General features: G+C 43.9%; 1 protein-coding gene across 1 annotated transcript in view; it reads left to right on the top strand.

Moving 5' to 3' along the window:
* Nucleotides 1–12792, top strand: part of LOC110493869 (zinc finger CCHC domain-containing protein 14) — a 34491-nt gene that overhangs the window by 15809 nt on the left and 5890 nt on the right. The window contains exons 3-10 of the mRNA XM_021568425.3: nt 533–603; nt 760–831; nt 1037–1122; nt 5544–5641; nt 6227–6263; nt 7601–7880; nt 8334–8422; nt 10493–10614. Of these exons, the coding sequence (XP_021424100.3) occupies nt 533–603; nt 760–831; nt 1037–1122; nt 5544–5641; nt 6227–6263; nt 7601–7880; nt 8334–8422; nt 10493–10614 (855 nt within the window). The remainder of the gene's footprint in view (nt 1–532; nt 604–759; nt 832–1036; nt 1123–5543; nt 5642–6226; nt 6264–7600; nt 7881–8333; nt 8423–10492; nt 10615–12792) is intronic.

The following is a 12792-nucleotide window of genomic DNA, read 5'->3' as shown; positions in this document are numbered from 1 at the left end:
CTAATGTATGTGTGTTTATGAGTGTTGTGTATGAGATTTCAGATGGTGTCTGTGGGTGTGTGTGTTCTCTGAATCCGATACGGAGTTCAGCCAAATGTTTTAAAATGTCACTGGCAGGATCCCTAAAATGTGCCACTAGTCCAGCCATAAATCTAGATCATCCTGTCACTTTTTCTCTCCATGGCTCTCTTTCTTTCTACCTTGTACCTCTATCTGTATGTTCTCTCTAGTCTTTTTTGTTCTATCTCACTGTCCTCTGTTCTCCAGTTTAAAGTGTTTAATGTGTTTAAATAGACACCAGGTGACCTCATTTCCTGTGATGTTCTCTACGAATTCAGATATGTCATTTAAGTACATTTGGTGCCAAAAGAACAGTCTCAACAGTAGATCTAACAGGAACTACGTTTTCATCTAGCATGCATGGCAGAAAAATACGAGACACCAAAGCAATGTCTTACTTGATGTTCTTTGTTTGCTGAACGATAAAATCAGATAATCCAAATAATATATATATATATATTCTTTTCTTCAGTGAACATAGAGAGGATAGAGCTGAGTGGAGTGACTCACAAGGGGGAGAAACCAAGTGAATATATGCTAGAGGTGGGTATGCACACACACACACACACACACACACACACACACACACACACACACACACACACACACACACACAGGAACACATAAGTTCCAGTATGTACTGTATATTAGTTATTATACACTGTTGCCCTGTCTACTCACTCTCTCCTTATCCCACAGGTCACATGGTCAGACTCCTCTGTTTCCACTGTGAGCAGGACTCACCAGGAGGTGCTGAACTTTCTCTCCCAGGTAAGAAAGTGGCTGAAGCACAGAGAGGGGACTGAGCGCTTATGTCTCTTATCGATTGTTCTGCTAACTAGCAGCTACCTTTTTTCAGGCTAGGATTTACAGAATTTGAAGTGGGGGGAAAACCTGTCTTTATGTCCACTGTACCCATCTGCCATCTGTTGAATAGTGATGTTAAGGTCAATATCCTATTTTGTGTTTCTCCCAGGTCTCTCAGCTTTTCCCTGATGAAGGTCTAGAGAAGTTCCTGCTTCAGTCCCTTGGCCTTGATCAGACCTCTGAGCTGGACCCCAGGTAAGGTCCATCAGCATTGTCACTGACCAAGGTAGCCCACCTGAATATGTTCACTTGATTTTTATTTTTTTTAAATGTTATTTCACCTTTATTTAACCAGGTAGGCTAGTTGAGAACAAGTTCTCATTTGCAACTGCGACCTGGCCAAGGTAAAGCATAGCAATTCGACACATACAACAACACAGAGTTACACATGGAATAAACAAAACATAGTCAATAATGCAGTAGAACAAAAGAAAACAAAAAGTCTATATACAATGAGTGCAAATGAGGTAAGATAAGGGAGTTAAGGCAATAAATAGGCCATGGTGGCGAAGTAATTACAGTATAGCAATTAAACACTGGAATGGTAGATGTGCAGAAGATGAATGTGCAAGTAGAGATACTGGGCTGCAAAGGAGCAAGATAAATAAATAAATACTGTATGGGGATGAGGTAGGTAGATAGATGGGCTATGTACAGGTGCAGTGATCTGCGAGCTGCTCTGACAGCTGGTGCTTAAAGCTAGTGAGGGAGATATGAGTCTCCAGCTTCAGAGATTTTTGCAGTTCGTTCCAGTCATTGGCAGCAGAGAACTGGAAGGAAAGACGACCAAAAGAGGAATTGGCTTTGGGGGTGACCAGTGAGATATACCTGCTGGAGCGCATGCTACGAGTGGATGCTGCTATGGTGACCAGTGAGCTGAGATAAGGCGGGGCTTTACCTAGCAGAGACTTGTAGATAACCTGTAGCCAGTGGGTTTGGCGACGCGTATGAAGCGAGGGCCAACCAACGAGAGCGTACAGGTCGCAATGGTGGGTAGTGTATGGGGCTTTGGTGACAAAACGGATGGCACTGTGATAGACTGCATCCAGTTTGTTGAGTAGAGTGTTGGAGGCTATTTTATAGATGACATCACCGAAGTCGAGGATCGGTAGGATGGTCAGTTTTACGAGGGTATGTTTGGCAGCATGAGTGAAGGATGCTTTGTTGCGATATAGGAGGCCAATTCTAGATTTAATTTTGGATTGGAGATACTTAATGTGAGTCTGGAAGGAGAGTTTACAGTCTAACCAGACACCTAGGTATTTGTAGTTGTCCACGTATTCTAAGTCAGAGCTGTCCAGAGTAGTGATGCTGGACAGGCGAGCAGGTGCGGGCAGTGATCGGTTGAATAGCATGCATTTAGCACCCATGACCAGCTCTGAAACCAGATTGCATAGCGGAGAAGGTACAGTGGGATTCGAAATGGTCAGTAATCTTTTTGATAACTTGGCTTTCGAAGACCTTAGAAAGACAGGGTAGGATAGATATAGGTCTGTAGCAGTTTGGGTCTAGAGTGTCACCCCCTTTGAATAGGGGGATGACCGCGGCAGCTTTCAATCTTTGGGAATCTCAGACGATACGAAAGAGAGGTTGAACAGGCTAGTAATAGGAGTTGCAACAATTTCGGCATATCATTTTAGGAAGAGAGGGTCCAAATTGTCTAGCCCCGGTGATTTGTAGGAGTCCAGATTTTGCAGCTCTTTCAGAACATAAGCTATCTGGATTTGGGTAAAGGAGAAATGGTGGGGGCTTTGGCGGGTTGCTGTGGAGGGTGCCGGCAGTTGACCGGGGTAGGGGTAGCCAGGTGGAAAGCATGGCCAGCCGTAGAGAAATGCTTATTGAAATTCTCAATTATAGTGGATTTATTGGTGGTGACAGTGTTTCCTAGCCTCAGAGCAGTGGGCAGCTGGGAGGAGGTGCTCTTATTCTCCATGGACTTTACAGTGTCCCAGAACTTTTTTGAGTTAGTACTACAGGATACAAATTTCTGATTGAAAAAGCTAGCCTTAGCTTTCCTAACTGCCTGTGTATATTTGTTCCTAACTTCCCTGAAAAGTTGCATATCACGGGGGCTATTCGATTATAATGCAGAACGCCACAGGATGTTTTTGTGCTGGTCAAGGGCAGTCAGGTCTGGAGTGAACCAAGGACTATATATATTCCTAGTTCTACATTTTTTGAATGGGGCATGCTTATTTAAGATGGTGAGGAAGGCACTTTTAAAGAATAACCAGGCATCATCTACTGACGGGATGAGGTCAATGTCATTCCAGGATACCCCGGCCAGGTCAATTAGAAAGGCCTGCTCGCAGAAGTGTTTTAAGAAGCGTTTGACAGTGATGAGTGGAGGCCGTTTGACCGCTGATCCATTACGGATGCAGGCAATGAGACAGTGATCACTGAAATCTTGATTGAAAACAGAAGAGGTGTATTTGGAGGGTGAGTTAGTTAGAATGACATCTATGAGGGTGCCCATGTTTACGGATTTGGAGTTGTACCTGGTAGGTTCATTGATCATTTGTGTGAGATTGAGGGCATCAAGCTTGGATTGTAGGATGGCCGGGTGTTAAGCATGACCCAGTTTATGTCACCTAGTAGCACGAGCTCAGAAGATAGATGGGGGGCAATCAATTCACATATGGTATAGAGGGCACAGCTGGGGGCAGAGGGAGGTCTATAGCAAGCGGCAACAGTGAGAGACTTGTTTCTGGAAAGGTGAATTTTTAGAAGTAGAAGCTTGAATTGTTTGGGTACAGACTTGGATAGTAATACAGAACTCTGCAGGCTATCTTTGCAGTAGATTGCAACACCGCCCCCTTTGGCAGTTCTATCTTGACGGAAAATGCTATAGTTAGCGATGGAGATTTCAAGGTATTTGGTGGTTTTCCTAAGTCAGGATTCAGACACGACTAAGACATCCGGGTTGGCAGAGTGTGCTAAAGCAGTGAGTAAAACAAACTTAGGGAGTAGGCTTCTAATGTTAGCATGCATGAAACCAAGACTTTTACGGTTACAGAAGTCAACAAATGAGAGCACCTGTGGAGTGGAGCTAGGCACTGCAGGACCTGGATTAACCTCTACATCACCAGAAGAACAGAGGAGAAGTAGGATAAGGGTACGGCTAAATGCTATACGAACTGGCCGTCTAGCACGTTCTCAAAAGAGACTAAAAGGAGTAGGTTTCTGGGCACAATACCATAGATTAAAGGCATAGTGTACAGACAAAGGTAAGGTAGGATGTGAGTACATTGGAGGTAAACCTAGGCATTGAGTAATGACTAGAGAGATATAGTCTCTAGAGACGTTTAAACCAGGTGATGTCATCGCATATGTAGGAGGTAGAACAACATGGTTGGTTAAGGCATATTGAGCAGGGCTAGAGGCTCTACAGTGAAATAAGACAGTAATCACTAACCAGGACAGTAATGGACGAGGCATATTGATATTAGAGAGAGGCATTTATAGCCAAGTGAACAATATGGGTCCAGTGAGTGGTTGGGCTGACTGGGAACACGGCGATTCAGACAGTTAGCAGGCCGATGCTAACACGCTAAAAGTTAGTAGGCCGGGGCTAAACAGTGATAACAGTGGTGCATAGTTAACACTGTATGTGTTGTGATATATAATATTTTCATACTACATATGTATGATAATGAGTAACAACCAAGTAGTTACTGTAGTTTATCAACAAGTGCATGATGATCTTCAAAAGGTTCTACAGCTGCACAATCGAGAGCATCCTTACTGGTTGCATCACCGCCTGGTATGGCAACTGCTTGGCCTCAAACCACAAGACACTACAGAGGGTAGTGCGTACGGCCCAGTACATCACTGGGGCCAAACTTCCTGCCATCCAGGACCTCTATACCAGGCGGTGTCAGAGGAAGGCCCTAAAAATTGTCAAAGACTCCAGCCACCCTAGTCATAGACTGTTCTCTCTGCTACCACATGGCAAGCAGTACCAGAGCACCAAGTCTAGGTCCAAGATGCTTCTAAACAGCTTCTATGAGGGTGCCCATGTTTACGGATTTGGAGTTGTACCTGGTAGGTTCATTGATAATTTGTGTGAGATTGAGGGCATCAAGCTTGGATTGTAGGATGGCCGGGTGTTAAGCATGACCCAGTTTAGGTCACCTAGTAGCACGAGCTCAGAAGATAGATGGGGGGCAATCAATTCACATATGGTATAGAGGGCACAGCTGGGGGCAGAGGGAGGTCTATAGCAGTAAGACTCCTGAACATCTTATTTAATGGCTACCTAGACTATTTGCAATGCCCCCCCCCCACCCTCCCTTTTACGCTGCTGCTACTCTCTGTTTAATAACTATACCTACATGTACATATTACCACAATTACCTCGACTAACCGGTGCCCCCGCACATTGACTCTGTACCGGTACCACCTGTATATAGCCTTTTGTTATTTTACTTACTATGTCTTAGTCTTATTTTTTTAGGTATTTTTTTAAACTGCACCTGTTGTATTCGGCGCATGTTGTTTTAATGTTGTTTTTGACCTAGTTCCAGGTGTTACTGTCAAAGACAAGAGATAATGAGCGAAGGAATCATATCGAGCATGGAATGTAACGTTATCTCATGTGTTCCTTCCTTGTACAGGTGCCTGACAGTGCTTCCAGCCCACATTCTCAAACACTACCAAGCCGAACTCTTCTTCAGCACTGCCACCATCGCCCTCTCCCCCCCTCCCACTGCAAGTAAGACTCCTGTCCTAACCCTACTCTGTGTTCATGGGACGTATATGTCCCCCTCTCTGTTTGGCTGAGAGGAGTGGCACTTCATCTCTGGGGTTTGAGGGGTTCTATTTTAGATTTGTGTGGGAATTTGGACTGGCATGTTTGTGTTGGTAGGCCTGGCAAATGGTGACTTCATCCTAGAGTTTATTTATAGTTCCGTCTCCCCAGGCAGGGCAGTGGCAGTGGGAGAGACCTGGATGTCTGTCTGACTGTGTCTGGAGCAGCTAGCCTTTTGCCGCTTGGCTGATATTGCGAGACCCTTGGGATGCAGTGAAATAAAAATCTATCTTACTCTGCTGTAATGTGGTACCAGAGGCACCAGTAAAGTGCTGAAATATCACACTGCTCTTAAATTAAACTCTAAAAACTGGTGACCCTCAGCTGATATTTTGTTCCAAACTTGTAAAGAGGTCAAGAAGTCAATAAACAATAGACAAGATTCAAAAATGAGTTTTGCGTACTGTATATCGCCATTCATAAAGTATACTTATTTAGAGGTTGTTGATTATGTGGCTGACTGATCTATGTTTATTTCATGTGCTACAGGTGTTGGGTGCTTGTTTCAATACAGAGGAACCAACAGGTGGGCTCCCATCTTTAACACTCAACATACACTATATATACAAAAGTATGTGGACACACCTTCAAATTATTGGATTCGGCTATTTTAGCAACACCTGTTGCTGACAAGTGTGTAAAATCGAGCACACAGTCATGCAATCTCCATAGACAAACATTGTCAGTAGAATGACCTTACTGAAGAGCTCAGTGACTTTCAACATGGCACCATCATAGGGTACTACTTTTTCAACAAGTCAATTTGTCAAATGTCTGCCTTGCTAGAGCTGCCCTGGTAAACTGTAAGTGCTGTTATTGTGAAGTGGAAACGTCTAGGAGCAACAACGGCTCAGCCGTGAAGTGGTAGGCCACACAAGCTCACAGTACGGGACTGCCGAATGCTGAAGCGCGTAGATACTTGGTACTCGGTTGCAGCACTCACTACCTAAGATCACCGTGCGCAATGCCAAGCTTCGGCTGGAATGGTGTAAAGCTCACTGCCATTGCACCCTGGAGCAATGGAAATGCATTTTCTGGAGTGAAAATCACACTTCACCATATGGCAGTCTGATGGACGAATCTGGGTTTGGCGGATGCCAGGAGAACGCTACTTGCCCCAATGCATAGTGCGAACTGTAAAGTTCGGTGGATGATAAATAATGTTCTGGGGCTGTTTTTCATGATTTGGGCTAGGCCCCTTAGTTCCAGTGAATGGAAATCTTAATGATTCTGCATTCAATTACATTCTAGAAGATTCTGTGCTTCCAACTTTGTGGCAACAGTTTGGGGAAGGCCCTTTCCTGTTTCAGCATGACAATACTTCGATGCACAAAGCGAGGTCCATACAGAAATGGTTTGTCGAGATCAGTGTGGAAGAACTTGACTGGCCTGCACAGAGGCTTGATCTCAACCCCACCGAACACCTTTGGGATGAATTGGAATGCCAACTGCGAGCCAGGCCTAATCACCCAACATCAGTGCCCGACCAATGCTCTTGTGGCTGAATGGAAGCAAGTACCCGCAGCAATGTTCCAACATCTAGTGGAAAGCCTTCCCAGAAGAGTGGAGGTTGTTATACCAGCAAAGGGGGGACCAACTCCATATTAATGCCCATGGTTTTGGAATGAGATGTTCGACTAGCAGGTGTCCACATACTTTTGGTAATGTAGTGTCACTAAGTTTGATATAGACTGTTGCTGCCTATTCAAATCTGCAACCTGTATAATTATCTTAATATCTTAATTACATTATTTCCATCCTTTGCAATATACAGTATTCACTGTCCTTTTCCTGTCATGGACTTTTCCCTATTTTTCCTCCATGTTTCCTATCCTCTTTCACCCCCCCGCCCCTCTCTCTCAGGGCTTTATGTGGTGTAGCCAGTATCCAGACAGTCATGAGCGTTCACAACTCCATTCAGACTCGCTCTCCTACCCAGCTGCCCCCCCAGGGCACTGTGCCCATCCTTCCTCCCGGTGGGGTGGGGGTAGCAGGGGGGGATAATGCACCCCCTCCCGGCCACCTCCAGAACCCTGGTCCTCCACTGCAGAGCAACCCAGAACAGAATGGCATCCTGGACTGGCTGAGGAAACTCCGCCTGCACAAGTACTACCCAGTGTTCAAGCAGTTGACCATGGAGGAGGTGGGTGGGCTTTGAGGAAGGAGAGAGTCTCTCATTGGTGGGTTTAGGTTACAGTGGATGAGTGGCATTTAAGACACCTATGGAGCTGAAGAGATAAGGATATAACTAAAAGTGGCTTTGTTCTGGCTTGGAAATGGGGTGTATGCAGGGAAAGAGTTCAGATTCAGAAAATGTTTATGTCCTCAAAGAGGGATTAATTTAGCAGCAATCACAATACTGACAAAATCACATATTAAAAAACAGCAAAACAGCAAAGGATATTTACAAGCAAGTAGTCTGGACAAGTGCAATATCAATGATAACATGTCAGAATGAAGCTACATGTCTGTTATTAGAAAGCCCGAACAATAGACATTAGAATAGATCAAACAACAGCTGCTGTCTTCCCCTAGCAATCACATTCTCCGTGGTAGCCCCTATCTGTGCTCTTAAATGTGCTCTTTTTTCCCGCAGTTCCTTGGACTCACAGAGGAGGATCTGAACAAGTATGACCTCACCCAGGGAGCCAAGAAGAAGCTGAAGACGCAGCTGGAACTGCAGAAGTGAGTCTGAACCCAGACCCCTTATCAAGCCCTCTGTCCCCCAGCCACATAAAAGCAGTGACGCGCCCATTCCAACATACTCCTGTGTAGACTCAGGTAGTTCAGAGGGTAATGAGATGGATGGATGGGTAGATGGATGGATGGATGTGTAGATGGATGGATGTGTAGATGGATGGATGTGTAGATGGATGGATGGGTAGATGGATGGATGGGTAGATGGATGGATGGGTGGGTAGATGGATGGGTGGGTGGTTAGATGGATGCATGCATGGGTAGATGGATGGATGGGTAGATGGATGAATGGATGGGTAGATAGATGGATGGATGGGTGGGTGGGTAGATGGATAGATGGGTATATGAATGGATGGATGGATGGGTAGATGTATGGGTAGATGGATGGGTAGATATATAGATGGATGGGTAGATGGATGGGTAGATGGATGGATGGTTAGATGAATGGATGGGTGGATGGATGGATAGGTAGATGGATGAATGGATGGGTGGGTAGATGGATAGATGGGTATATGAATGGATGGATGGATGGGTAGATGGATGGATGGGTAGATGTATGGATAGATGGATGGGTAGATATATAGATGGATGGGTAGATGGATGGATGGTTAGATGAATGGATGGGTGGATGGATGGATGGGTAGATGGATGGATGGATGGGTAGATGGATGGATGGATGGATGGATGGGTAGATGGATGGGTGGATGGATAGATACTCAATTTACAACTAATGTTTCATAATTGTATTATTTAGATAGTCTTACTTCATAGTTTGTGTAGCATTTGTAAAAGGTGTGTCTGTTGATTGTTTATTTTATTAAACATTAACACAGGAGATATGTCAATGGTGTTTATGTAAGGGACAATCAACACGAGGTTATGTGTTCTTTGGAATATAATGAATGACACGCGGTAGCGGAGTGGAACTAACCTTCCATGGAGTTGCGTTATTTCCCTGAGAGCCACGAGTTGTTTATCCCTTTTATACTAAAGCTTTCAAAGCAGCTCAAACAAAACATGTAAAAATGAACTATGGCCATTGAATTGCAAACATACCGTGCATTATAAGAAAATAATGCTCTAGAATACCCTTCAAGACAGAAATTAGTATTCAACAATCCCTTACAAAAAAATATTGCCGTTTTTATAAGTGCAGTAACTGCAGTCGACTGTGGTATTCTGGACTCAGCAATTGCAGAATAACTACAGTGAACTGCAGTTGAACTGCAGTTACACTGCAAAATTAGCATATTAAAAGAAACTGTGTTATTTTGGATGCAGCATACTGCAGTTATACTGCACTCTAACTGCAATCTTTTTCTGTAAGGGATGTCATGGTATAAAGATTCATGGTCATTTGGTTGTCAATGGTTAACTAGCATTCCGGTGGAGTAGATTGGTTAGTCCAGATAAGTTGTACCTAAAGGAAAGATGGAAAGGATAAACCGGATGGAAAACCCAAGTCACCTGTTGTAGCGTAGGAGTGGTACTGAGAGAGAACACTATCACTCAGCCTGTTTCCACAGCTAATATCAGCATGTTTCCATTAGCCAGGTACGACCATCTATGTTGGTGACAGGAAGTGGAAAGTTCCTCAGGTGCTTTTCCATAGATCTGTCGGACTATCAGTGAGCTTAATGGGAGCTTATTCGGGATCACTCATTACACTGTCAAGCCTGTTTTTTTTTCTCCACCTGGCAATGCAGCTAAGTTAACACGATTTTCCTAGCTATATAATATGGTGAGTTGTCAAAATTGTGTATGTGTCATATGTACCGAGTACCGACTCAAAAGTTGTTCAACATTTTTTTCTAGCAATTCTCTGTACCATTCATGGCACTGGTGTTCATCTCAAATAACTATTTCTCACACAACCTGTTGCTGGTGTGTTGGTGAAACAGAGGGTGTTGATGCTGTGCTTTTGTAATCTTGACGGCTAGACTAGAGCACCCTCTAGGGTTTCAATAAAGCTACTGTCTCCAGATCATACTGTGGCTGTCCGCTATGTAGAGATGACAAAGATGTTTCTGTGATGACTGACTGTGTTCCTGTCAATAGGGAGAAGATGGAGAAGAGGTATATGTTGTCCCAGTTCCCTGTGTCCTGCAGTGGCATCGCCAGGGTTACTCCATCCAGCCACATAGGCCCAGTGGCACACGTCTACTCAAGTAGCAACACAGGTACAGTATGCAACTCATCTGACAGGATATAATTTCAATACAAGTGAACTTGACATTTGGAATAAAGGTCACACAAAGACATGATCGGTACTCTGTTGGCATGTAGACTACACATTTATTAACATTGGCAATCCCTCAATATGTACACCAGAGGAGGGTGGTGGTGGGAGCTGTAGGAGGATGGTCCCATTTTAATGGCTGAAATGGGACAAACAGAACGGACTCAAATGTGTGGTTTCCATATGTTTGATGTGTTTGATACTGTTCCATTTATTCCATTCCAGCCATTACAATGAGCCGTCCTTCTATAGCTCCCCCCACCAGCCTCCTCTGACGTACACCTTCTCAGGATGACCTTTACAACGTACTGTAGGTAGCCTACTACAGTTGAAGTCGGAAGTTTACATACACCTTAGCCAAATACATTTAAAAACTCAGTTTTTCACAATTCCTGACATTTAATCCTAGTAAAAAATTACCTGTTTTAGGTCAGTTAGGATCACCACTTTATTTTAAGAATGTGAAATGTCAGAATATTAGTAGAGAGAATGATTTATTTCAGCTTTTATTTCTTTCATCACATTCGTAGTGGATCAGAAGTTTACATACACTCAATTAGTATTTGGAAGCATTGCCTTTAAATTGTTTAACTTGGGTCAAACGTTTCGGGTAGCCTTCTACAAGCTTCCCACAATAAGTTGGGTGAATTTTGGCCCATTCCTCCTGACAGAGCTGGTGTAACTGAGTCAGGTTTGGAGGCTCACACACACTTTTTCAGTTCTGCTCCCAAATTTTCTATGGAATTGAGGTCAGGGCTTTGTGATGGCCACTCCAATACCTTGAAGTATTGCTTGGGGTATTGTCCATTTGGAAGACCCATTTGCGACCAAGCTTTAACTTTAACTGATGTCTTGAGATGTTGCGTCAATATATCCACATAATTTTCCGCCCTCATGATGCTATCTATTTTGCGAAGTGCACCAGTTCCCTTGCAGCAAAGCACCCCCACAACATGATGCTGCCACCCCCGTGCTTCACGGTTGAGATGGTGTTCTTCGGCTTGCAAGCATCCCCCTTTTTCCTCCAAACATAACAATGGTCATTATGGCCAAACAGTCCTATTTTTGTTTCATCAGACCAGAGGACTTTTCTCCAAAAAGTACGATCTTAGTCTCCATGTGCAGTTGCAAACCATAGTCTGGCTTTTTATGCCGGTTTTAGAGCGGTGGCTTCTTCCTTGCTGAGTGGCCTTTCAGGGTATGTCGATATACAGTGGGGCAAAAAAGTATTTAGTCTGCCACCAATTGTGCAAGTTCTCCCACTTAAAAAGATGAGAGGCCTGTAATTTTCATCATAGGTACACTTCAACTATGACAGACAAAATGAGAAAAAAAATCCAGAAAATCACATTGTAGGATTTTTAATGAATTTATTTTCAAATTATGGTGGAAAATAAGTATTTGGTCAATAACAAAAGTTTATCTCAATACTTTGTTAAATACCCTTTGTTGGCAATGACAGAGGTCAAACATTTTCTGTAAGTTTTCACAAGGTTTTCACACACTGTTGCTGGTATTTTGGCCCATTCCTCCATGCAGATCTCCTCTAGAGCAGTGATGTTTTGGGACTGTTGCTGGGCAACACGGACTTTCAACTCCCTCCAAAGATTTTCTATGGGGTTGAGATCTGGAGACTGGCTAGGCCACTCCAGGACCTTGAAATGCTTCTTACGAAGCCACTCCTTCGTTGCCCGGGCGGTGTGTTTGGGATCATTGTCATGCTGAAAGACCCAGCCATGTTTCATCTTCAATGACCTTGATGATGGAAGGAGGTTTTCACTCAAAATCTCACGATCCATGGCCCCATTCATTCGTTCCTTTACACGGATCAGTCGTCCTGGTCCCTTTGCTGAAAAACAGCCCCAAAGCATGATGTTTCCACCCCCATGCTTCACAGTAGGTATGGTGTTCTTCGGATGCAACTCAGCATTCTTTTTCCTCCAAACACGACGAGTTGAGTTTTTACCAAAAAGTTATATTTTGGTTTCATCTGACCATATGACATTCTCCCAATCTTCTTCTGGATCATCCAAATGCTCTCTAGCAAACTTCAGACGGGCCTGGACATGTACTGGCTTAAGCAGGGGGACAAGTCTGGCACTGTAGGATTTGAGTCCCT

Source organism: Oncorhynchus mykiss, chromosome 2, assembly GCF_057628025.1.
Source record: "Oncorhynchus mykiss isolate SJ-2025 chromosome 2, ASM5762802v1, whole genome shotgun sequence".
In the NCBI taxonomy this organism is placed as follows: Eukaryota; Metazoa; Chordata; class Actinopteri; order Salmoniformes; family Salmonidae; genus Oncorhynchus; species Oncorhynchus mykiss.
Note: the sequence above shows the minus strand (reverse complement) of the source record. Positions and strands in the feature narration are given on the sequence as shown.